The sequence below is a fragment of the Chiloscyllium plagiosum genome, unplaced genomic scaffold, assembly GCF_037043375.1.
Source record: "Chiloscyllium plagiosum isolate Xiang-an unplaced genomic scaffold, Cpla_swu_hap1 HiC_scaffold_43, whole genome shotgun sequence".
NCBI lineage: Eukaryota > Metazoa > Chordata > Chondrichthyes > Orectolobiformes > Hemiscylliidae > Chiloscyllium > Chiloscyllium plagiosum.
In genome coordinates, this window is record NW_028270181.1 from 11,336,177 (window position 1) to 11,363,488 (window position 27,312).

Sequence of the window (27,312 nt, forward strand, 5' to 3'; positions counted from 1 at the left end):
GACCATGGGGAGGTGGAAGACAAGGAATTATACATGGGTATAAGGTAAGGCATCAGTGGAGGTCACCGAGGAGAGCTGACCGGGGAGTGACAGGAGAGAAGAGGCAGAAGAATGGGTGAGTTCAATGAAATTTGAGGAAAGCCTTCAACCTTTAACATTTTGGGTCCAGTGATCTTTTTTCTTTATGCATGTACACAGTGAGCTCATGGACCTCCTTTTCAACTACAACTTGGATTAGTAATTCATCTCAATCTTTCCCTTCACAATTTTACCTAATGGTACCTTATGACTGGGTGTAAGAGATCAAGCATCCAATAGGGACTGTGTTGAGAAGGTGCACAGGGGTTTAAGACATGCTTTTGTATTGGATGCTGATAACATTTCAAAATAGCCACTGCCCACAAATCAATTTTAATTTTATACTGTAATTATATACTCTGCAACAACCTCTTTTTTTTGGAAGGATCTTTTGAGACTTCAAAATTGAGCCAATCTGTCAACAGCACAATAAGAATATATAACATTCCTTTAACACTGATGCTCTCAAATACAAAACAGAGCAGCAATGTCTTATTGGAATGTCTTACTGCAGTTATACAGGGCCATGGTGAGACCATGCCTAGAGTATGCAATGTAAACAAAACAATGCTGGAATTCACAGCAGGTCAGGCAGCATCCATGCAGTGAGAGCAAGCTTACATTCTGAGTGAGCTCTGACAAAGAGTCATCTAGACTTGAAACCTTCGTTTGCTCTCTCTCCATGGATGCTGCTTGACATGCTGCGAATTCCTGCATTTTTTTGTTTTCAGTACTGATTCCAGCATCTGCAATAATTTGTCCCTGCCTGGCGTGTTCTTGAGAAAGGATCTACTTGCCATCGAGAGAACACAGCAGAGATTCACTAGGGTGATACCAGGGATGGCAGGACTGTCCTATGAGGAAAGACTGGTTTGACTGGGACTGTGTTGAGAGTGTGGTGCTGGAAAAGCACAGCAGGTCAGGCAGCATCCATGGAGCAGGAGAATTGACATTTTGGGCATATGAAGGGCTTATGCCTGAAATGTTGCCTCTCCTGATCATCGGATGCTGCCTGACCTGCTGTGCTTTTCCAGCACCACACTCTCGACTCTGATCTCCAGCATCTGCAGTTCTCACTTTCTCTCCCTTGACTGGGACTGTATCTGGTTTAGGCTGGTGAAAGGGGATCTAACTGAAACATATAAAATTCTAACAGGGCTGGACAGACTTGATGCTGGGAGGATATTTCCCCTGGTTTGGGGGTCTAGAACCAAGGAACACAGTCTCAGGGTACGTGATGGTTCATTTAGGACTGAAATGGGGAAATATTACTTCGCCCAGAGGATAGTGAGCCTGTGGAATTCTCTACCACAGTAGGATATGGAGGCTAAGTCATTGAATAACGTAAACATAAAGGCACTATATTCCTACCAGACTATGGGGCTGCTCTCTCATTATTGGAAACAAAAACAAAAATTGCTGAAGAAACTCAGCAGGTCTGGTCGCCTATGTGGAGAGAAAGGAGAGTTAACGTTTCGGGTCCAGTCACCCTTCTACTCTCATTAAAGGATGTCAATATTAAATATGACATATTGAGAGATAGCAGTTCTGTACCTTCACTGGGAGAGGAGGGTGCTACAGAGCCAGATCAATGGATGAAAGGGCTTCTCAGTATGGAGATACTGTTGGTAAGATGAGCTTGGGATAACAATTCAGAAGGTCAAGAAGGCCAGTCCTTAGATTGCTGGTGGAATCCCTCCAGATGGAGGAGAAAGTGAGGACTGCAGATGCTGGAGATCAGAGTCGAAAAGTGTAGTGCTGGAAAAGCACAGCAGGTCAGGCAGAATCCGAGGAGCTGAAGAGTTGACTTATCGGGCATAAGCCCTTCATCAGGAATTCCTGATGAAGGATTTATGCCCTAAACGTTGACTCTCCTGCTCCTTGGATGCTACTTGACCTGCTGTGCTTTTCCAGAATCCCTCCAGACGATGGACTGGGGCCATGGATTTTAACTACCCTGCCTGGGGCCCTCTCTTTAGGGATGAAACCTCCAAAATCTGATGGTCTCCCCATCCCCCTTCGCAGACTGCAACCTTGAGCGTGCCACCTGTTGGAGGGACTGAATGGCTTCCTTCTGCGCTATAATGTGCACCACTGAGAGAGTTGCCAATTCTGGCTGGATGTATTCCGAGAGGCTTCGCCTCCCATCTCTTGCCCCAACCATATCTCCCTCCTGCCACCTTGCATCATTATACATTTAGTATTGCTCTCTTGTGGTCAAATGGAAAATTATCAGTATCCTTCTTACCTCACTGGACCATTCTTCACTGTCAATTTGTTTAGGGAGAAAATGAGGACTCCAGATACAGATGCAGATGTGGATGTGACATTCCTGATGAAGAACTTACGCTTGAAACACTGACACATCTGATCCTTGGATGCTGCCTGCCTGGCTGTAACTCTCCAGCATCACACTTTTTGACTCTATCAATTTGTTTGACCTGTGTCTATTACTTTTATAACTAATAAATTTTCAAAGAAAATGGAAAACAACAGTTACAACTAAGTTTCTCCTGATACTGCTATGATCTTTGACCCCCTCTGTTCACTCTCCTGGAGATTAATTTTACATCCTGGGAGACTCCAGGACAATTCCAGAGGGTTAGCAACAATACTACCAGTCTGAGCACTAAAGCAGATAAACAGCATCACCGTGAATGTACAGGCCTGATGTTAAAGAGAAGAAAAAGTGCAAAATAATCTCAGAACCCTCACCAAAGCAGCCACTGATGATGGATGGGATAATTGTAGAAATCAGAGGGAAACCATGCTGAAAGGTTTCTCAGCAAACCTACCCCTCCCCCAGCTGCTGATCTGGATGAGTCCTCTGTCAGTGGATGGCAGCATAACACCTTCAGAGAAAGATTGCATACTCAGTGTTAACTGCTGCAAGACTTTAAATGGCAGCTTTGTACAGTTACCAATCTGCATTCAGTTCTCAGCCCAAATATGGCCCGGAAAAGTGTTTCATAATTTAAGAGCCCTGTCAGTAGCAAACATTTGCTTTGTCTCTAAAAATTAGATGATTAGAGGCACTGAGATTAGCTTTGCACAAGGCAAGACTTAGCTGCACTTTACAGTCTATCTGAGTGTGGAGAATATCAACTTGGTTAACCATGTATGTCTGGGGACTTTGCTCATTGTGATGGGGTTGGCACTGCAATTTTTGTCCCCAGTTTACGAGGCTAAAAGATGAGAAAATACCACGATCAGCCAAGTTACCAGAATAGCTTTTGCACTTTCTCCAGTGCTTTAGAAATAAGCAGGAAAAAAGAGATTTCCTTTTATTTGCAGAGAGTTTAAAATGATTATATCTGGAAATAAAAGCTTGCAAAAGGTCGCTCGTATCTGCATACAAAACCAACTGAGGCATCTACCCTGTCCTGACCAGGCGATTATTCTACGTTTAATATAATGTCAACCTGAGAATTCAGCACAATGCACATTTCCACACATTATTGTTGAGCATTTTCATGAATGAACTATGAACTCCTATTCCACCCAGTAGGACTTCGCATTGCACCCTTTCTATATAGACTCATAGAGTAGACAAACTTTCCATATAGACTCATACACATTTACAGCACGGAAGGAGGCCATCAGCCCAATGTGTCTGTGCTGGTCAACAAAGATCTGAACAACCCTAATCACATTTTACAGCTCTTGGCCCATAGCCCTGGAGTTTATAGCAATACAAGTGAATATCTAAGTGCTGCTTGAAAGTTATGAGAGTTTCTAATTTAGGCAGTCAGGCAATGAGCTTGAGACTCCTCCACTATTTGTCTGAAAAAGATTCTGCTGAACTCTCCTCTTAGCCTTCTGCTTAAACTTATGGCCCTTGGATATTGACTTCTCTCTCAATGAAAATGTGCTCTCCTATCCACCTTATTTGTACCTTTAATCATCTTATACATGATGTGGAGGAACTGGTGTTGGACTGGGGTGGACAAAGTTAAAAATCACACAATGTCAGGTTATAGTCCAAGGTTTATTTGGAAGCACTAACTTTTGAAGCGCTCTTGTTCATCAGGTGACAACCATCTGATAAAGGAGCAGCGCTCCAAAAGCTAGTGCTTCCAAATAAACCTGTTAGACTATAACCTGGTGTTGCGTGATTTTTAACTTCATTTTATGCATGTCTACCAGGTCCTCTCTCACTCTTCACTGCTCCAAGTAAAACAACCTCAGCCTATTCAACCTCTCCTCATAGCTCAGACCCTGCAGCCTGGACAGCATGCTGGTAAATGTCCAATGTACTCTGTCCAATGAACTTACATCCTTCCTATAAAATAGTGACCAGAACACCTCACATTACTCCATTTGTGGCCTGATCAGCGTTTATACAGTTCCAGCACAACATCCTTGCTCTTGTATTCTATGCCTCGGCTAATGAAGGCTAGTAGCCCATAGGTGTCCTTAACCACTTATGTAACTGCCCTGCTACTTTCAGGGATCTGTGATCTTGTACACTCTGATCTTCAGTATTTTCTAGGGTGCTATCATATATATAATCTCTTGTCTTGTTAGCCTTCCCCAACTGAATGCCTCACACTTTTCCAGTTGCTATCCATTTGCAACCACTCTGTCTGGCTGACCAGTCTGCTGATAGCCTCCTGCAGTTCACAGCTATCCTTCTAACTATTTACCAACCTACAAATTTTTGATTCATCCACATAATTATTTTTCATCCCCTGAACTTTTAAGTCCAAACCATTAACAAATGTCACAAGCAACCAGGGCTCAAACATGGAGCCCTGCTTAACCCCACTGAAAATAGACTTTAGTTCAGATATATCCCTCTACAGTCATCCTTAGCTTCCTGCCTCTTGGCTAATTTTGGTTCCAACATCCCATTTTGCCTTTGATCCCATGGATTCTTACTTTCCTGACCAGTGAGCTATTAGGGAATCTTATCAAAAACCATGCTAAAGTCCACGTAGACCACATCAAATGCAAGGCTGCCTTCTCAAAACAGTTGATCAAATTTTTCAAACATGATATTCCCTTAACAAATTCATGCTAAATATCCCTGATTAATCCATGTTTCTCCAGACGCAGATATATTCTGCTCTTCAGAATTCCAATACCTTCACTACCATGAAGTTACACTGACTGGCCTGCAATTTCCCGATTGAGAGGGATATATAGAGTCACGGTCTTTCGGTCCAACCCATCCATGCCGAATAAATTTCCCAAACTAAAGTAGTCCCATTAACCATTTAATTTAGCCCATATCCCTCTAAACCGTTCCTGTTGATATACCTGTCCAAACATCTTTTAAATGTTATATCTGTACTTGCATCTACCACTTTCTCAGGCCGTTCATTCCACACTCTGTGTGAAAATGTTGCTCCTCAGATCCCTTTTAAATCTTTCTCTTCTCACCTTAAAATTATGCCCCCTGATTCTGAACCCCCCTACCCTATGGAAAAGACATTTGCTATTCACCCTATGACCCTTATGATTTTATAAACCTCCATAAGGTCACCCCTCAACCTCCTATGCTCCAGTGATAAAAGTCCCAATCTATCCAGCCTTTCCTTATAACTTAAACCCTCTATTCCCAGCAACATCCTGGTAAATCTTTTCTGCAACCTCTCCAATTTAATAATATCCTTCCTGATCTATCCCTTCCTCTCTTTTTACATAATGGGATGATGTTAATAGTCCCCCAGTTGTTTGCCATCTCACCTGTGGTCAGAGAGGATTTGAAAATTACTGCCAGATATTTCTGATAGCTCCTCTGTTTTCTTCGTTGACAGCATTGGATCACCTGGGCTTGCAGATTTATTGACTTTAAAGGCCGCTAGATCAGCTGGTATCTCCTTTCTCTATGTTATTCTTTTCTACTATTTCATAGTCCTCTATTCTAATGTCTATACCTGAATCATCTTTTTCCATTTTGAAGACCAATACAAATTATTGATTAGGACTCTTACATCTTACATGTCTGCACACAAATTATCTCTATGGTCCCGAATGGGCCCTACTCTTTCTGAATTAGGTCTCTTTAAAATACCAGTGGTCATGAGCAAACATGTGTTTCAGAGGCAGCAAGTGAAGGAATGGCTAGGGTTTTACCTTAGATTCAATTTTACAAATGAGACCAGGTTAGCCACATAAATTTTCAAGGAAGGCATTTTACACCTTTCTATTCTAACTCTGTTAGAGTTCACCCCATCATGGGCCGAAGAGCCTGTTTCCATACTGTAGGGAATCTAATCTAATCTAGTCTAATCTAATCTCAGCCCAACTCATTGATCGTGGCTGAGTGGGCATCACTTTCCCCTCTGAGTCACAATGCTATGAGTCTGAGTCCTGCTACAAGACTTGAGCACAAAAATCACAGCTTATTATTTTGTTATATATATATATATATATAAATGATTTGGATGAAAATGTAGGTGGTCTTATTAGTAAATTTGCAGAAAACATGAAAATTGGTCGTTATGGATAGTGAAGAAGATTGTCAAAGGATACAGCAGGATATAGATCAGTTGGAGAGTTGGATGGAAAAATGGCAGATGGAATTTAACCTGGATAAGTGTGAGATGATGCATTTTGCGAAGTCAAATTCAAAAGGAACATATACAGTAAATGACAGGACTCTTAGGAGCATATAGAGGGATCATAGTGTGTACGTCCATAGCTCCCTGAAAGTGGCAAAACAAGTGGATAAGGTGGTAAACAAGGTGCATGAAACACTTGTCTTCATCGATTAGGTCATTGCAAGTCACGTTGCATCTATATAAAATTTTATTTAGACTACATTGGAGTATAATTTGCAGTTCTGTTTGCCACACTATAGAAAGTATATGGAGATTTTGGAGAGGGTGCAAAAGAGGTTTACCAGGGCATTACCTGATTGGAATGTATTTGATATAAGGAAAAGTTAGACAAACTTGGATTGTTTTCACTAGAATGTCTGAGGCCGAGGGGTGACCTGATAAGAAGATATAAAATTATGACAGGCATGGATAGAATGTGTGGTTGAAGTGTTTTGCCCATGTCAAATACTAAGGGGCATATGTTTAAAGGGAGAGGGGGAACATTTGAAGGAGATGTGCAAGGCAAGTTTTTTCACACAGAGGGTGGTAAGTACCTGGAACACACTGGCAGGGACTGTAGTAGAAGGACCTTTGATAGCAATGTTTAAGAGGCACTTAGACAGACACACGAACAAGCAGACAATAGAGGGATATGGAACATGTACAAACAGATGGAATTAGTTTGAAATAACATCATGGTCAGAGTAGAATAGTGTGGTGCTGGAAAGGCACAGCGGGTCAGGCAGCAAGCGAGGAGCAGGAAAATTGACATTTTGGGCAAAAGCCCTTGATCAGGATTAACCTAGACTTACTCTTATTGAAATAAATAAATGACATTCTTGGATGTGCTAACATGCTGTGTACCCCAGAAACAAAAAGCAGAATGCCTTTTTAATCAGATTCATATACGTTGCAAAAGATACCACAGAAGAATCTTATCCTTGTGCATTTTTATCACACACAAAAAAAAAGCCTGGATTCTTTAACGTGAATATCTAGCTATTTTCAAGATTGTATCTTGTTAGCCCAAGTCTAGCCATTTTAAGAAGCTTCATATTTCTCCAGGATCCCTCACTTTTACAACCAGTCCGAGTTAATACATCTTTCTCCACAGGAGGCTCCTGCTGCTCAACCTGATGAGCTCAGTATTGGTGAGAAAAGCACTTCATGTCTCCTTCTTATGATATACAGTGAAGCTATGAAACTGGGATATCTTCTAACACAAAAAGGCCTGGGTCCCACTTTCAACCTGAGAATAACCATCAACTCATGGATCCTGGGTCACTCGAACAGCTCACTGTAAAGGCTGGGGTGTTGTTTCAAAGCAGAACAAATTGGAAGATTGTTCTTCAGAATTTCATGGATTTGATGGCAACACAATAGAATCCGGATGTCTGAAATAGATATCTGTTTTATTCACTTGTAGGAAGTGGATGTCTCTGGTTGGGCCAGCATTTATTGTCCATCTTTTTAATTGTCCTTTTTAATTGGTGGTGAACTAGTTTCTTAAACTGCTGCCATCATTTTGGTATCGCTACCCATCAATACAGTACAGAGTTTTAGGGATTTTTGACCTGGTGACACTGAAGGAACAGCAGTATTTTCCAAGTCAGGATGGTGAGTGATTTAGATGGGAATTTCCTGGTGGTGATGTTCTCTTGCATCTGCTGCCCTTGTCCTTCTAGGTGGAAGTGGTTGCGAGTTTGAAAAGTGCCGTCTAAGGAACCTCAGCGAAGTTCTGCAGTAGACACTGCTGCTATGGTATTTGAATGGAGGGAGTGAATGTTTGAGGATATGATGCCAATCACCTGGGTTGTTTATCCTGGATGGTGTCAAGCTTCTCAACTGTTGATGGAGCAGCATCTATCCAGGCAAGTGGCTAGTATTTCATCACACTCCTGACATGTGTGTTGTAGATGGTGGACAGGCTTTGGGGAGTCGGGAGGTGATACACTAGCTGCAAAGTTCCTACTCTCTGACTTGCTTTTATAGCCACTATATTTTTATGGTTGATGATCAATGGTAACTCCAGGAATAGTGGGGTATTCAGTGATGGTAATGCCATTGGATATAAAAAAAGCAGTGGTTAGGTTGTCCCTTGTCAGAGATAGTCATTGTCTGGCACTTAAATAGCATAAATATTACTTGTATCTTGTTAGCCCAAGTCTGGATATTGTCCAGATCTTGTTGCATTTGAACATGGACTGCTTTAGCATCCGAGGAGTTGCAAATGGTGCTGGAGAGAAGGTCATTGATGAAGCAACTGAAGATGGTTGGGACAAAGACACTTACCCTGAGGAACTCCTGCAGAGATGTCCTGGAGCTGAGATGACTGACCTCCAACAACCTTCCTTTCTTCTAGGTATGATCTAAACAGTGGAGAGCTTGTACGCAAAAAGCCAGGACAAATCCAACTCAGCTAATTATCGGCCCATCAGCCTCCTCTCAATCATCAGGAAAGTGATGGGAGGCTATCAATTGGCACTTCCATAGCAATAACCTGCTCACTGATGCTCAGTTTGAGTTCCACCAAAGTCACTTAGCTTCTAAATTTGCTTCACACTCCAGACAGGAAGTGACAGTAACTGCTTTTGACATTGGGTAACATTTGACAAAGGGTGGTGTCCAGAAGTCCTAACAAAATGGGAATCATGGGGAATCAACAGACGAAAACTCTCCACTGTTTGGAGTCTAACCCGGCATGAAGTTGTAGTTGTTGGAGGGTCAGTCATCTCAACTCCAGGACATCTCTGCAGGAGTTCCTAAGGGTTACTTAGGTCTCAGCACAGGACCCGATGTGTCCAATATGTGGATAAACAGGTCGATGTTTGGTCTGCAAATCTTGCTGATTGGCCTATGGCCGGCAGTTGAGAGTTTGGGAGAAAGTGAGGACTGCGGATGCTGGAGAGTCAGAGTTGAAAAGTGTGGTGCTGGAAAAGCACAGCGGGTCAGGCAGCATCCGATGAGCAGGAGATTCAACATTTCAGACATAAGCCCTTCACCAGGAATGTGTCCAGTTGAGTGTTTCTTGGCCCCCCCCAGAACCATGTAGTAGTTGTAGCATATCATTCTGCCCATAATAAGTGACTCCACACACAGGCTCATCGTTCTTCTCCTGAGGTATTTCCATGCAAAACTGATTTTTTTTAACTACAGCCTAACGTACAGCTTAAGATCACTCAGGTACCAACAATTTTCAGATTTTTTTGACATGGCATTCTGCAGGAATTATATGTAGGTTGACCCCTGACACGTTTTGTGGGGCCTTTCATTAAAAAGAGTGTCAAAGGGCAGCACAGTGGTTAGCACTGCTGCCTCACAGCACCAGAGACCTGGGTTCAATTCCAGCCTCAGGCAACTGTCTGTGTGGAGTTTGCACATTCTCCCCATGTCTGTGTGGGTTTCCTCCGGGTGCTCCAGTTTCCTCCCACAGTCCAAAAATGCGCATGTTAGGTGGATTGGCCATGCTAAATTGCCCGTAGTGTTAGGTGAAGGGGTAGATGTAGGGGAATGGGTCTGGGTGGGTTGCTCTTCAGAGGATCAGTGTGGACTTGTTGGGCTAAAGGGCCTGTTTCCACACTGCAAGTAATCTAATCATAAAATATTCTCACCTGGTTACAAGAAGTTTCTGAATCAGTGAATGTTTTTGAATAATTCCCTTCCATTTAAAAAAATTAGAACTGATCATCTGTATTCTAGGTTTCATGTAAACCTTATAACAGATGAGATTTGTAATAAAAACATAAGGATTATAGAGTGGACTGTAGCATGAACCAAAATTGCCCATGCAGCAGTCTTTATATACATGGGTAACTTATTTCATGTATAACCAAATGTAGGTATAAAACTCAAAACTGTTGCATGATGCACTGTTCATTGTGTCTATGCTTGACCTTTGTGCTGGGAAAGCAGACAATAAAACTTCCCACTACAGCATACTCTGTCTAGAAAAGATGATACATCAGCTTTACTTTTACATAAGAAACATCAGCAGGATTTGCGTATGGAATATGAGCCAAGGATTGCTGTGTGGATTTGTATTTAATGGGTTGGAGGAGGTGTCGACTGCTGACGTGTGCAAATAGAAAGTTGGAGGAAGGGTTGAGTGAGGGCGGATGAAGGAGCCTCCCCTCCAAGCACAGTGATGCTTCAGGGCCTGATCATTGGGTAGTGGGGGGTCAACACGTCACCATGAGTCAATGGGTAGCACTCTGACCTACAACGGAAGGTCTTGAGTTCTAGCTCCACTGCAGGAGTTCAAAATAAAGGCTGATATGCCTAGTACAGAGCTGACGAGGTGCTGCTACTGGAGCTGTAATCTTTCAGGTGAGATGTAATACCAAGAACAAGTGTCTTCTGAAAGAGCACCATGGTCCTTGTATGCTCGAAGAAGATCAGGGAGTGTTTGCCATTGTCTTGGCTGATTTGTATCACCCCAGATGTATCTGACTGTTCTCCCACTGCTGTTTGTGCAGATTACAATATTACATTTCCAAAATGCTTCATTGTCTGTAAAGCACTTCAGGACATCCTGAAAGGTGCTATAGAAATACAGGCACTTTTTCTTCCATTCAACTAGCCCCCTGTAACCACATGCAGCTAAGTTTACAATGAAAATTTGTCGCTAATTCTTCATTATCTGTGGGGCAAAATCCTGGAACTTCCCCCCCCCCCCCCACCATCCTCCCAAACACCACTGTTGGGGTACTGACAGCAAACAGACTACAGTAGTTTAAGAAAGCAGTTTACCACCTGAAGTGCAACTAGGTATGGGTGATAAATGCTGGCCCAGCAAGCAATGCTCACATCCCACAAATTAATTTTCATAAAAAGAATCTCTTAGTTAATTTATTGCATATCACATGTGGCATAAACATGAGGATTATCAATATCAGGATTCATTTCTTTTGGAAATAAACACTTCTGTTTTAGAAAGAAGACGCATTTGCCTGTGTGTAAAGTGTTTCTGACTCAGCACCCAGAATCTCTCCCGTTGGGATCCACATAACCACAAAGTGGTGTTTTCCCCAATCCCATGGTGGACGTTCAAGCCTCTCGCACAAGGACTTCGTGCCTGGACATTATCAGTGGAAACAGAAAGCCACTCAAGTAGCACAGATTGGGGATTAGAATATTTACAACACAGACCCAAAGAATTTCCAATGGTGGTTGGTTAGTCCATTTGGCAGGATGATTCGTTTGTAATGCTGAGTGATGCCAACGGCGTGGGTTCAATTCCCACACCGGCTGACGTTACCATGAAGGACTCGCCTTCTCAATCTTTCCCTTCACCTGAGGCATGGTGACCCTTGGGTTAAACCACCACCCGGTATCTCATGGAGTCATAGAGATGCACAGCACGAAAATAGGCCCTTCACACTTTGACTCAACCATGCTGACCAGGTATCCTAAATTAATCTAGTCCCATTTGGCCCATATCCCCCTAAACCCTTCCTATTCATGTACCCACCCAGATGCCTTTAAAATGTTGCAATTGTACCAGCCTCTACCACTTCCTCCGGCAGCTCGGACCATACATGCACCACCCTGTAAGTGAAAATATTGCCCCTTCAGTCCGTTTTAAACCTATCCCAGCTCACCCTAAACCTATGCCCTCTAGTTTTGGACTCCGCTACCCTGGGGAAAAGACATTATTTTTTACCCTATCAATGCCTCTCATGATTTTATAAATCTCTGCAAGGTCATCCTCAGCCTCCTATGCTCCAGGGAAAATAGGCCCAGCCTTTTAAGCCTCTCTCTATACCTTAAACCCTCCAACCCTGGCAACATCCTTGTGAATCTTTTTTGAACTCTTTCAAGTTTCACAACATCTTTCCTATAGCAGGAAGAACTGATTTCTCGAATGAGAGAGTAGTCTGATGGTCTGGTAGTATATAGAGACTTTACCTTTACCTGAACTTAGCGCTGCCCTCTTGACCTGTCCCATTTGTTCGTCTTCCATCCCACCTATCCGCTCCACCTTCCCCACCGACCTATCACAATCACCCCCACCTACATCTGGGAAGGTAGCCCCTTCCCAGCTACCTTCCCTCCAGCCACACCCCACCTTCCTATTTATCTCTCAGCCCCTCCCCACCCCCACATTCCTGATGAAGAGCTTATGTCTGAAATGTCAACTCCCCTCCTCCTCGGATGCTGCCTGACCTGTTGTGCTTTTCCAGCGCCACATTTTTCGACTCTTTACCTGAACAACCCAGTGTTATTCCAGCAGGAATGAGGTGCAGGAAATTAAAGACAAAACGCCAAAAAAACTTGTAATTTTGCATTGTTTTAATGCACAAATAGAATACTATCAAAAGTTCTATAAGCAGGCTTATACTAACCAGCATAAAATAAGGCACGTGACGGAATGCCATTGTAATGGACATTAATAAGAGAGGGTAACATCTGTCTGCATTGAACTGGCTGTTCATAACACTTCATATACAGAACTTTTTATTCCATTACCCAGTTCCTCTGAGTCTGCCCACATATTACAGCTGTACAAAAAAGACTTAACACTGTTATCTAGAAATAATAAGTAAACAATCCCATCAAGTAGAACAGATAAAGGCATGCTGGTTACAAACGGTCTACAGAAAGTTCAAAATATATATACCTTATTCTTCATTTGAGACTACAACTTAAGCAGCAGACAAATGCTTGATACAGTATTAGTCAGTGTAATACAACTATAAGAAAGTGTAGTGAGAGGTTTTTTTTCCTAAAGAATCCTTCAGCAAGTTAAGTTCAAGTACTTTTTATTTTCTGCAAATTCCTTCAGCATTCATAAACTTATAACTCTTGCAGTAAGGCTATGATAAAAATACAAGACTTTAAATGCTCTCATATATCTGCCCTAGCAATGTACATGCATTGTCTATGCTATATCATGTGTTCAAATGGTATCGTCGCCCGCTTGTGTGCTTTCTCTCATGTGAGCCTGTGTCGCTCCCTCAAATAAGCTGCTGCCCAGCAATTGAAGAGAAAGACCATACAACCATCCTTTTCTTGTCAGTTCGATGGCACAGTGTTCTTGCATACATCAACAGACCAGGCGTACAAGACTAACTCACAGTTTCATAGTTGCTCAGTGGTGGATTTTCATCTACCAATTAAATATTTAAAATTACTCCTTTAGAGTCTTCCTTTCACAACAAAAAAAAAAGTGTTTCATATCTTACGGTAGCACAAAGTGTTTTGCTTACAAGACACCAATTTGTCTCTGCCTATATAATAACAAACAAATAAATGGTCATGTTTTCTGAACATCAATATGCACATTCCTCTACATAACAGTAATTCTTGTCTTCCTGGTAACAGATGTACAGTCGTTACTTGTTATTTTGAACAATCTAATACTGCTAGCTTAGATGGCAGTTATTTTCCAAAATACACATATATAAACCATAATGCATTAATAGAATAAAACTAGAATTAGTTTAAACATTGGAATAAATGCAGGTTAATTAATACTGATAATATTTTCATCCCAATTTTATATATGGCTTCAAGAATTGAAAGGGTTTACTTTTTCTTCCCTAAGAATTATGTACCAACTTTCATACAATATTCATCTGTTTTAAACATTATTATTTACCTTCCTAGTCGGATTATTCTGGTTGCATACTTTATACAGACAATGACTTGTAGAAAAAGAGAATTTTCTCTGATAAATAATATTTTCTTCCGGCTATAACCTTGGTTTGTAAAATATTCAAGAAAACTCTCAGTTGTTAGTAATTTAGTAGAAAAGGTCTTTTGAAAAAAGTGTTTTTGTTTAAAAAGTCCACATTATTTCAAGAAAAAACTCAAAACAATAGGATGCTAAAATTCATGCCCCTTGAATATATACAAAAAGGTTACTGCAAAGATAAACAGGAACTTGGATAGATAGGAACTTGGCTTCATAAGAAATATTTGTTAACATTAAAATTTTTAACATCTAGAAGGTTTCCAAAATACACACACAGTATAAAAATCCAAACAAAAGGACTATATCGTCAGTAATACTTAAGATAAATACATCTGCAAGCAGAATCCAGAATACATCATATATGGGCAAATATATCCAATATAGCTAAAAACTCCACACTGTTTTTTTTCTTGATTGTCCCTTAAAAACCTCACTTTCATACTCACATACTTAGCGTATACATTTGTTGTCAGTTTCCTGGCATGTATGTCTTAGTCAATCCTTTAGGTACTGAGTTAATAGTTTTGTCACCAGCACAAGTGCAGGGGATTGGATTCTCAAACCTCTTACCTCCCTCCCTATGCCACAAGCACCTGTCAACATGTGCAGTCTGTCACGCAGTTGCAACTATAAATAAAGTGCCTGGAAATCAGGTAGCAATTTGTTCCTGTGGGCCACTGATCGGTGCCAGCACCTGTCAATGCAATTTCCCTATAAAGAGCAAAGTACAGCTTATCATAAAGGCTGACCAAGCACCAGGTCGCAAGACTGTGTTGGAAGCTGTACTTTGCTCTTTATATGGAAATTGCATTGACAGATGCCAGCACCAATCACTGACCCCTCCCCACAATTTAACATGGGAAAGAAGCAAGGTTTTGGAGGGGTGGTCTATGGACTTTTGCAGGAGCATGCTTTTAGTTTATGACTGACGGGGGAAGGATTGGCATGTGTATGCCAAAATAGTTCATCTTTAGTCTGATTAGCAACAGTAAAGATATAAATCAATAGTGTGACAACTTTTCTAAAGCACTGTCCTGTCCATTGGACCCATGTCACCATGGTCTCTCTGTTTGCAGACATGCCCAAGTACTATGCATCAGAACAGTTTTAACCATCAATTCTAATTTGCAAATGCTGACCTATCTGGGCATCACACAGTGGCAGGACACATAATTTGCACTTGTAACTTCTTATAGCTGAGAAACCCCAACATCAAATCCATAAAGTCCATTTGTTTTATCCAAGAGAATGCATAACATAGAGAAGCAATAAATGCTTGAAATGCACATCAGGCCAGTGACCTGCAATGAAGAGTCTTTACCTCTTCATGGATCTGAAAGAAAGAGGCATTTTAACAATAGAGAGAAGTGAGAGAGTCGGCAATGAAAAGATGAAAATGCAGACCCAAAATGTTGACCTAGATGTTGGCTGACCTAGAGTGAATTTCTAGTGTTATTTTATGTCTCCAGCAATTTTGCATTTTATATTTTATTATTTTAATGGCTTACAAGAGACTTTAAGGCAACTGTTACTCTCAATAAGGCATCAATTTGTAAAGAGATCACAGTGCACAACCCACTGAAAAAAATGGCACTTTGCGTTAGAAAGGAAAGTGAGAATTCAAACTTATCAGAGGAGTTCAAACTTTTTTAAAAAATGTTTAATTAGAAAGAGGAAAAGCAGGTCAGGTGTGATTCGATTACTATTCTATTCTAAAATCTGAGAGTCTATTCCTCTTGTAAACCTTTTCAACATGAATATAGAATGTACAACTGCTCACAGTAGTGCGACTGCAATGCAGGAACATTAGTCAGAAAGAGCCTGTGTTTCACAACAACAGCAAAGGTGAGCCTGAAAGTTTGTTTGAGCTGCCCTGCTCCTTGAGAATCTATGCTACACTGGTATTCAGCTGATAGATTTGCCATTAAAATATATAGCAAAGATGATATTGCTGCCCTTGCATGATAGAAGTACATTAAATATGGGAGACAAAGTTAGGATTTATCCATTCGAGTGTAATTAATTAGGAAGGGTTTGGAGAGATATGGGCCGGGTGCTGGTAAGTGGGAGTATATTGGGTGGGGATATCTGATCGGCATGGACAGGTTGGATCGAAGGGTCTGTTTTCATGCTGTACATCTCTATGACTCTAAGACTCTATAAGAGCTTGTTAAGTCTTTGTTATTGACAAATAACCCCACTAGCACTGAAAATTAATCACAGAATCCCTACAGTGTAGAAACTGGCCCTCTGGTCTAACAAGTCCACCAAAGAGTATCCCACCCAAACCCATTCCCCCACTACTCTACATTTACCCCTGAGTAATGCACCTAGCCTGCACACAATGGGCAATTTAGCATGGCCAATCCACCTAACCTGCACATTTTTGGATTGTGAGGGGAAATCAGAGTATCAGGAGGAGACCCACACAGACACAGGGAGAATGTGCAAATTCCACACAGACAATCACCCGAGGCTGGATTCGAACCCAGGTCCATGGCACCGTGAGGCAGCAGTGCTAACCACTGAGCCACATACCACCCCAATGTTGACCAGAATTGAGAGTCATTCCTTTGGTTTTCAATCATTATTGGGGTTTCTAAAATGTTAAAAATCTCATAAGTTATTTTTCACAAATTCTATGTTCCACGAGTTCGTAAACATTTAATAATTGAAGAAATGATTTTTAATTTTTCTGTCCCTTTTATAATTCCATCTTTTATTTCCTCTCTATTGTTCTTTCCACACATAATATGACACTAAATTCATTTTCCAGGGACCATTGAGAGGTTCAGGTTCTGACTCCAAGTTCTATCCGATTGCTAAATCAGCTACGCTGCTGCTCCCCCTGCTCCCCCAGATCCTACATGCCCTGCAGAGGATGCTGTGTTGTTCTGGATTTCTATATGCCAAACTCAGAATGGAAAAGCTTTCCAAAAATCTGTGGGAAAGTGCACATCAGACGTTATTTGTTGACCTTAAAAATCCAGCCTTCGGTTCTGTCCTGAAAACATAGTGTTTATATGAAATCTTGGTTTCACAGAGTGGAATTATGTGCTTTCTTCAGTGAAAGTGACTGCTGATTGCTTTATATTGATTGGCTTTTAAAAAAAAGTACTACTTGCTAAAAGAATGAGGTGCAATATTCTGCTTATGAGACTAGAAAATGTGAAGAGCAGGTCTGAAAAAGTATGCATAAAAGATTTTAAAAATTGGGAGACAGTGGAAAATTATGGCTTTGATTGGTTCAGTTATATTTCTTCACATCACCAATGTTAAGGTTCAAGATAAACTGAAGGTCTTACAGTTTCTTATATAGTGGTCTGATGTTACCCCAATATTGCTATATGAGGGGAATTGCCATCCTTACCTGGTCTGACCTACATGTGACTCCAGACCCACAGCAATGTGGCTGACTCTTAATTGCCCTATGAACAATTACAGCTGGGCAATAAATGCTGGCCTAGAAACGGCTGTCGTCAGGGAGCCATTGCTTAGGAATCCGCACCTCCGTACTGGTGGGTTCGAGTGGCGGTCGGAGGGGAGGGCCATGGCGGTGAGGGTGACCAGGGTCGGGGACGTGCTGGGTGGCGGGGGCCTGGGCTGGACGCTGCCGCAGGATATAGCGAGCAGGGCAGCGGTAGGTATCCAGTACATGGCAACCGCCAGTCGATGCCTTAAAATAGCGGTGCTCGGACCCGACGTAGTACACCAGTTGGAAGATGCTCAGGTGTGCGGTAGGATCCCGTCCGCGCTCACCGCAGCCTGCACGGAATTTCACATTGGCCCAAGGTCCTGTACTTCCCGAGGGAGCCTGTGCCCCACAACCTGGGCTGACTCCGGAACTTTAGTTTTGTCCCCCTCAAGGACGTATCATGGTGGGCCCTGCATCGACTGCTGCTGCACACCATCCACCTCTTCTCCCTCATCTACTGCCCGGACACGCCTTGGCATACCCATTTGCCACCGGGCAGTGGGGATCCCCAGTGGAGGGCTCTCTACGTGGGAGTCCTCCCCTTTCTCTCAGGTCTCTGGGGCGGAGGGTGCTCCACGCAGCGGTCCCCAGCAACCGCAGATTGCAGTGGTTCACAGACTCCCAGCCCAGCTGCTTGTTCTGTGGTGCTGTGGAGTCCGTGGACCATGTGTACATGGGGTGTGGACGTTTGCACTCCCTTTTTAGTTTTCTGGAAAATCTTCTTAGATAAGCACATGGATGAAGATGGGATGGTGTAGGGGGACGAGCTGAGAATAGTTCACAGGTCGGCGCAACATCGAGGGCCGAAGGGCCTGTTCTGCGCTGGATTGTTCTATGTTCTCCTCTGCTTTTGGCTGCACTTCAGTCCTACGCTCTTGATCTTCGGACATCCGGTGCGGAGGATGTAGGGTAGGTCAGAGGACCTCCTCGTGGGTCTGCTCCTGGGCCCAGCCAAATTGGCCATAAACAGATCCAGGCAGCGGGCCATGGAGGGAGTTGTTAGGGCCGATTGGCAGTCCATCTTCCGCAGTTATGTCAGAGCCCAGGTGTCCCTGGAGAAGCAGCATGCGTTGTCCACCAACACCCTTGAGCTGTTCAGGGAGTGGAGTGCATTATTTCCCCCTCCAACTCTATTTTGATTTAATCCCTGCCCTCCCCTTCACTGTTTGATCACACAGCATTGCCCTTTGATGTGAAGGGCACTGCTTATTACTGGCCACTCGGGTGTTTCCTTTCTTCCTGGTGGTGGAATATAAATAAATATTTACACATTTCTTGTCCTACACCTGCACACACACGGCATGATTGCTGGGGAAAAATAAGCACTACCGCAGTTAGGCAGTAGTGTGGGGGTAATAAAAAGAAAAAAAAGAAAAAAACACAAATAAATGCTGGCCTAGCCTGTGATACCTACAGGCCATTATTGAATAATTTAAAAAAACATACTTTTTCAGCAGTTCAAGTCCTGCTACTCTGTGAAAGGAGTGGTAGGATGGGTATTTCCTAGAATGTTCATAGAATCCCAACAAGTCCACACCGCCCCTTCAAACAGTAACCCACCCAGACCCATTCCCATTCCCCTACTACTCTACATTTACTCCTGACTAATGCACCTAACCTACACATCCCTGAACTCTATGGGCAATTTAGCATGGCCAACCCACTTAATCTGCACATCTTGGGATTTTAGCGTAGAGGTGAGGGTTCAGTGTGCAATGATGCCCTGCTGTCTTCATCAGTTGGTGGAGAGCCTGAGAGAAGTGACAGGGATTAGATTAATGGACAACACTAGATCGGAGCTGTCTTCGTCCCCCTTGCCATTTCCCTGCATTTCAGTAGTGGTTGGGGAGAGATACCTGAACAAATACTAAGCTTTTCCACATGTGGAGGATTAAAGCAGCAAGGCGGTCTTGAACCATTTAGCAGCCCGTCCCAGGACAGCATAGAAAAACAGCAAAACCAGCTTAGATGAAATATGCATTTGCTTCATGGGGAAGGAAGGATACTCAAAGTGAAAAACAATAAAAGTTTAATTTCGAAAAGGCAGACAAGTGATGTTTAAAAATTTGAACTCCAAAAATAAGTTAATGGATTTAAGTTCTGAAGGCGCTTAGTGTTCAGTGATTAAGGATCGCAGAAATTCACAGTATTGCATTTTGTCACTGCAGTTATTTGATGTGGATGTCTAGGGAAATATCTCCAGTTGTGATAATGTGCTGTCTACTGTTCAAAAATATTATTCAGTACCCCAAAAGTTAATCATGCCTCTTTCCCTTTTCAACCTACTCTTTAATCTCTACAATACCAGACACATATTTGTCAGTCTTCGTTGTAATCACATGCCAATAACCATATTTTTGTTACTACTCTAATACTGACGCTTGCCAGCTTTTTTTGACACAAAGAGCTAGGGGATCGAAGCTCTCAATCCATGTGACAATTCACAGCAAGTGGACTTGTACTATCAGCTTATGGGTTAGTAATGGCACAGAAGAGGCTTGGTTTAAAATATCAGCCTTTCAGCTCAATAAGTTCTCCCCCTTGCACTGGCTCCTGGTACAAAGTCTCTGTAAACAAAGAGTAGGCAAGACACCCCATGTAAGGTGCCACATTAAACTGCTATTGGTAATACTGTTTCTGGTAGTTAATACTATAAATACAACCCGAAAATACGCACATACAGAGGAAAGAGTCACATTCTACCAATTTCAGGCCCCTGAATTGCTTTCTGTCATGAGCGAGATTTTGGCGAATTCATCTTTCGACTGGACGTGTGGTCTGAGCAGTGTTGGGAGAGGGATGCTGACGGGTGTGGGGGACGGTTGTGGTGGTGGTGGGGGGGGGGGGGGGGGGCGGAGGAAGGATTCGGGGATGGGAGGGTTGGCAATGCTGGTGGCTGAGAGGTCTGGTGAGCCACTCACTGCACCCGACGACAATAATAGCCCAGAACTTTGCACTTCTCGCACAGATGTTGTGGATGCTCTTTGCTCTGATCCGACACGTCCAGGCCATCAGGTTTCTCCAAGGGTCTCTGGAAGAGAGTTGAAAGGTTTAAGATACAAATTATAGAGAACTTAGGTAAAACTCAAAAAGTGTCAATTACAACAATGTCACGGTTTTTGTTTATTTTTGTGAAAACATTTCTATTGTGCGCTCCCATAAAGAATTTCAGTCCTTAAGATACAGCACATTTTAAAATTAAAATTTAGATTTTTTCACATACGCTGTACCAGTTTTTTTCTTAACTCCAAGATGTTGTTTCTGAAATAACTGCACAGAAGCTGGACACACCAAGTCACCTTTTTTTAAAATTAATGCATGGTACACTTCAGTCAGCTTGGAGTCAGTCCTCAACTGAGAAGATTCAAATCACCTAGTTATATTTTTTCTTTCTTTTTTTCCCTTTTTTTCTTTTTTTTCACAACTCCAACGTTGTTTTTATGCAGGTGTAGGGCACAGTGAAGAACAGCGAGTGTGTGAATCTTTATTTATATTCCACCACCAGGAAGAAAGGAAACACCTGAGTGGCCACTGACAAGCAATGCCCTTCTCAAAGAGCAATGCTGCATGATCAAAAAAGTGAAGGGGAGGGCAGGGATTAAATAAAAATAGAGTCAGAAGGGGGAAATAAAACACTCCATGCCCCATGGTGCCCACTTCTCCCTGAAAAGGTCGAGGGTGTTGTGGACACTGTGTGCTCCTTCTCTATGGACACCTGGGCATGAACGCAACCGCGGAGAGGGCAGGCTATCGCCTCTAATGACCCCCTCCATGGCCCACTGCCTGAACCTGTTTATGACCAGTTTGGCCAGGCCCAGGAACAGACCCACAAGGAGGTCCTCTGACCTGCACTTCCCCCTCCACATCAGGTGCCCAAAGATCAGGAGCGTGGGATTAAAGTGCAGCCAAAAGCAGAGGAGAAGGTTTTTAAGAAAATCAAAGAGGGAGTGCAAGCACCCACACCCCATATATACATGGTCCATGGACTCCACAGCACCACAGAACAAGCAGTTGGGCTGGGAGTCTGTGAACCACCACAACCTGCGGTTGCAGGGGACCACTGCGTGCAACACCCTCTACCCCAGATCCCTGAGAGAAAGGGGGAGGACTCCTGCATAGAGAGCCCCCCCCCAGTGTGGACCTCCACTGCCTGGTGGCAAACGGGCAAGCCAAGACGTGTCTGGGCAGTCACCTGGTTATATTGGTCAGCCAAGGCTTTTCAATCAAGAATCTCCCAGTTACCAAGGTCCACCTGGTTCAAGTCACTGTAGTTTCCCATTGTGAAGGCTACAGTTTTTAATTTTGCACTTTATAAGATTATGGATATAAATGGGAATGAACTATTTAAAACCAAGGATTGTCTCATGTCTTGTAAAGGAAGTCATCCGTGTCTTGTGGCAGGCGTTGTTTAAACAGCTGTTTGAACAAACAGTATTTGAAGGTTAGTTAGCAGCAAAAAGGAACAGAGGGATAATGGACAGATCCAGCTTTGGTTAGTGACAAGAAGTTGATTGATAACTAGTCACTAGTCCATAGACCATTGACCAAGGCCTTTATCCTATCAACAGCTGGGTAACAGCTTGAGGCTGAGAACATGATACAGAGATAAATCATTAGATTTTACTGCACCTGTTGTAAGCTGTGACTTTCCATTGATATGTCAGAGACCTTCTAAAAGTAAACCTATACCTCTTGCAAATCAGTGGAATCATTCAAGCATTGAAGGCTGAGAAGAAATCTCATCAGCTAGAACCAAACTCAACAGATCTTGCAAACAAGAGACTACTGAACCGTTTCTCTCCTTCTATGTGTTTATTTCCTGTCTATATCTATGTTCTTGTGTTTCTGTGTGTAAGTGTGTGCGTGTGCATATGCCCACACATGTATAAAGGGGACTTTATGAGGGGAATAATGTTTTAAGCAGCAATCATGGATATTTGTTTAATTAATCTGCAGGTTATGAAACATACCTGGAGCAGATGGTACTTGGACCTGGGACTTCTGATCCAGAGGTACTGGCCCTAGCACTGCACCACAAGATGCCTACTGGTGGCGTTAAATGCAAACAGTTTATAATTGTTTGCCTGCAGTTATAGTCTGATGATTAGAAATAAAAGGCAATTCTTGGTAGGTACATTAACTTGGTCCATACTTTCTATCAACCTGGGTTGACAAGACAGGATTTGGAAACTTTGCGTACTTGTTAACATTTGTGACACCTCTGGCAATAGTTCTAGCATGCTACCCGGATAAGTTGTGACACCATAAAAGAAAGTCTAGTAATTAACCACCACAGCTACTGAATAAAGCATCATGGGGCAATATTTTCAATACAGACTGGTCCTCAATCACAAGCTAGACTGTTCACACCAATTTAAATGAGGACTATTCATCTGTTGAGCTCCATATACAAAGATTAAGTCTTACATTGTTATGAAGCTGCTCTTTATCTAACTTCCCTTAGCAGAGTGGCATGGTCGTTCAGTGGTTAACACTGCTGCCTCACAGTGCCAGGGACCTAGATTTGATTCTAAACACGGATGACTGTCTGTGTGGAGTTTGCACATTCTCCCATGCCTGAGTGGGTTTCCTCCAGTTTCCTCCCATAGTCCAAAGCTGTTAAAGCTAGGTGGGTTAGCAATGGGAAATGCGGGGTTAGAGGGATAGGGTAGGGTGTGTTGAACTTTGGATGGTTGGTGTGGACTTGATGGACAGAATGGCCTGTTTCCACACTGTAGAGACCCTATGATTCTAGATACATCAAAGATCCAAAAATGTACTTACTGGAGTTTAGAAGAATAGGTTGTGACCTTATTGAAGCATATAAGATGTTAAGGGGGCTGGCAAGGTAGAGTCTAGAATCAGAGGGCATAATCTTAAAGTAAGGAGTTGTTGAGTTTGGATGAGGAGGAATTTCTTTTCTTGGAGATTAGCAAATCTGTTGAACTCTTTATTCCAGAGAGCTGTAGTGATTATGTTGTTGAGTACATTTCCAAATATATCGCTGTTTCTTCACTGCCGCTGGGTCCTGAAATGTCTTCCCCATTGGCACTGTGAATGTACTACAGCACATGGTGTGCAATTGTCCAAGAAGGCAACCCACCATCACCTTCTCAAGGGCAACTAGGAATGGGCAATAAATGTTGGTCCAGCCAGCTCATGTTCCACAAGTGAATTTTTAAAAAGGCCAAGATAGACATATTTTTAATCAATAATATAATCAAGGGAATGGAAAAGGCAGGAAAGTGTATTTCAGGACCATCAGATCAACCATGATGTCATTGAATGAGACTCAGTGGGCCAAATGGCCTACACCTTATGGTGTGTAATCTTCTTTAAAACTGGCTACAGCAGGGAAAAAAATATTTAGCTTTTGGAAACGTATCTGCACTGCGACAATTACTGTTTAAAAACACAACTAGTTTTCCTCTCCATGATGGCAGTCAGAAATTCAACCACAGCTTTCACAGAACAACTCAACCTTCCAAATTACAACAGATGTGCGGTAAAGCCAAGTGATGAATCATCTGTTGCTGCTCAGTGCAACAGTATTCCCAGAATAAGATTTTGTTTTGCACAGAAGAACAGATGTTTTAGTGTTTTCCAGCACAACAGACAATTTTATCGTCAAGTTAGTGGATACTTGGATCTGCCCAATGCTGGTTTTCAATTCATGTGACACTCAAATGGTATAAACAGAATGGTGCCCTGGTCATGTAACATGCAGGATGTCTTGTGGGCTGTTGGAATAAATTGTGCAGCATAATGTTATGTAACTGCATCTCTCACTATGTTTTCTTTCATTCATTCATTCATGGGATGGGGGCATCGCTGGCAATTATTGCCAATCCTTAATTGTTAAGAATCAACCACATTGCCGTGGGTGTGGAGTCACAAGTAGGCTGGACCAGGTAAGGATGGCAGTTTCCTTTCCTAAAGAACATGAGTGAACTAGATGGGTTTTTCCTGACAATTGATAATAGATTCATGGTCATCATTAGACTCTTAATTCTGATTCGATTTGATTTGATTTATTGTAGTCAAGTGCATCTAAGTACAGGGAAATGTTTTAATGTGAGCAGTACAGACAGGTCATAGTAAGTAAAGACATACAGATCAAAGAGTGCTTAGACAGAGTGAGACACACAGGTTACACTGCACAGGAGGTGCACATAGCAAGCTCGATATTAGCAAGACCAGCATTATTTGAAGTTAGAGAGCTAATTCATCAGTCTAATAACAGCTGGTAAGAAGCTGCTCTTGAACCTGTTGGTGCATGTGTTCAAGCTTCTGTATCTTTTACCTGACTGAAAAGGTTGTAGGAGGTGTTGGAAGGGTCTTTGATGATGTTAGCAACCTTTCCTGGCAATGAGAAGTGTAGATGGAATCGATGGATGGGAGGTTGGCTTCTGTGATGGTCTGGACTGTGCACACAACCTTCTATAGTTTCTTACTATCCAGAGCAGAGCAGTTTCTGTACCAGGCCGTTATGCACCCAGGTTGTACGTTTTCTATGGTTCATCTGTAAAGGTTAGTGAGGCTCCGAAGCATTGTTGTGCCTTCTTGACCGTTGCATCCACGTGGGAAGTCCAGAACAGGTTCCAGATATTTCAGATAGTCATTGAATTCAAATTCAACCAACCACCATGCTGGGATTCAAACCCAGCTCTCCAGAATGTCATCTGGGTCTCTGGATTAACAAAGCCAGTGATAATACCACTAGACCATTGCCTCCCCCTAAAACACATATAATCAGAATCCACCCCCCAACTTCACACTGTAGATGCCACATTCCCAATATCCCATTTTGCTCCAGATGCAAAACAATGTTAAGATGTCACTAATCATCCTGATCAGACCTATTATTACATACTTCTGTAGCAGGTGGAGCTGAAATCCAGTTCACCTGGCTCAGAGGTAGGGACACTACCATTACACCACAAGAGCTATTGCATACAATTCTGGTCACCGCATTACATTGTGTACAGTTCTGGTCACTGCATTACAGGAAGGATGTGGAAGCTTTGGTTCAGAGGAGATTTGCTAGGATGTTGCCTGGTCTGGAGGGAAGGTCTTATGAGAAAAGGCTGAGGGACTTGAGGCTGTTTCCGTTAGAGAGAAGAAGGTTGAGAGGTGATCTAACTGAGACATATAAGATTATCAGAGGGTTAGATAGGGTAGACAGCAAGAGTCATTTCCCTTGGATGATGACGGCTAGCACGAGGGGACATAGCTTTAAATTGAGGGGTGATAAATATAGGACAGATGTCAGAGATAGTTTCTTTAGTCAGAGAGTAGTAGAAGCATGGAACGGCCTGCCTGCAGCAGTAGTAGACTCACCAACGTTTAGGACATTTAAATGGTTATTGGATAAACATATGGATGAAAATGGAATAGTGTAGGTTAGATGGGCTTCAGATTGGTGTCACGGATCGGTGCAACATCAAGGGCCAAAAGGTCTGTACTGTGCTGTAATGTTCTATGTTCTATCTCAATTCCTGTTAACAATGTTAGGGCAAAAACCAATAATGGCTAATTTGCAAAGGAATTCAAAGTATTGGTTTCGCCAGTCCAGAAACTTAATCTTCTAATATTTCTCATCTTTTCCTTTTAGCTGCATCAAATATTTTAGAGTGCCAAGCAACAATGTGATTCAATTTGATTTGATTTATTGTTATCACATATACCTAAGTACAATGAAAAGTTTGTTTTGTGAGCAGTATTGTCCCCATGGATGACATGATGGTGATGTGGTATTGTTGCTTTAAGGTAAATCTGAAGAGTGGGGAGTACAAATGCAAATTAACCAAAGGTAAAGCTAAGATTGATCTCAGGGTGTCATGTATATCGTCATACAAAGTGAACATTTGGAATGGACTTCTTAGATGAGTCGTGGAAATCTCTGAGAAACAATTTGATAGCAAAACTAAGCACTTTTGGATTTTTTGAACCAAATGGGCACAAATACCCATTGCAGCTACAAGGGGAGCTAATTTGGCAGGTTAACAGATTTTAACATAGCATAGTGATGACATTTCATCTCGGTTTTGTTGTGTGGAACTGTAAATAGCAATTGGACCATCAATTGGATCAGCAAGCAGCAATTAAGTTCTAACTGACCTGACACACAGTTAACTTAGTAATTTTTATCCTAAAGAGCCAGCAGCCTCATCAGGACAATAATGCATTGCACATTTCATAATCTCTGACTCTGGATCTCATTAAACAGCATTTTGTTATATGTATGCAGTTGGACAATATGGGATTTATCAGTACTATTGTTAATGGCATTACCATCACACGAACGAGCAAGGCTCATTATTTCCACTAACTCAACAAGGAGTAGATGAAACTATACACCAGGAAGATCTTCGATCCAATAGCCTCATCTATACTGAGCTAGTTAGGGAGTAGTAGAGGCACTCAAGATGGCTTAGATCATCTTGGTGGTGGTGTTCTCAACCTAATGAATTTGACTCGCGCTTAAAAAGTAGACTCAATGTCGGTGAGCTACA

General features: G+C 42.3%; 1 protein-coding gene across 1 annotated transcript in view; it reads right to left on the reverse strand.

The window, feature by feature from the left end:
- Positions 1 to 12,896: 12,896 nt before the first annotated feature.
- zcchc24 (zinc finger, CCHC domain containing 24) overlaps positions 12,897 to 27,312 on the reverse strand; it is a 271,425-nt gene continuing 257,009 nt past the window's right edge. Inside the window, exon 4 of the mRNA XM_043679053.2 lies at positions 12,897 to 20,828. Coding sequence (XP_043534988.1) covers positions 20,715 to 20,828 — 114 coding nt within the window. The 3' untranslated portion in view covers positions 12,897 to 20,714. The remainder of the gene's footprint in view (positions 20,829 to 27,312) is intronic.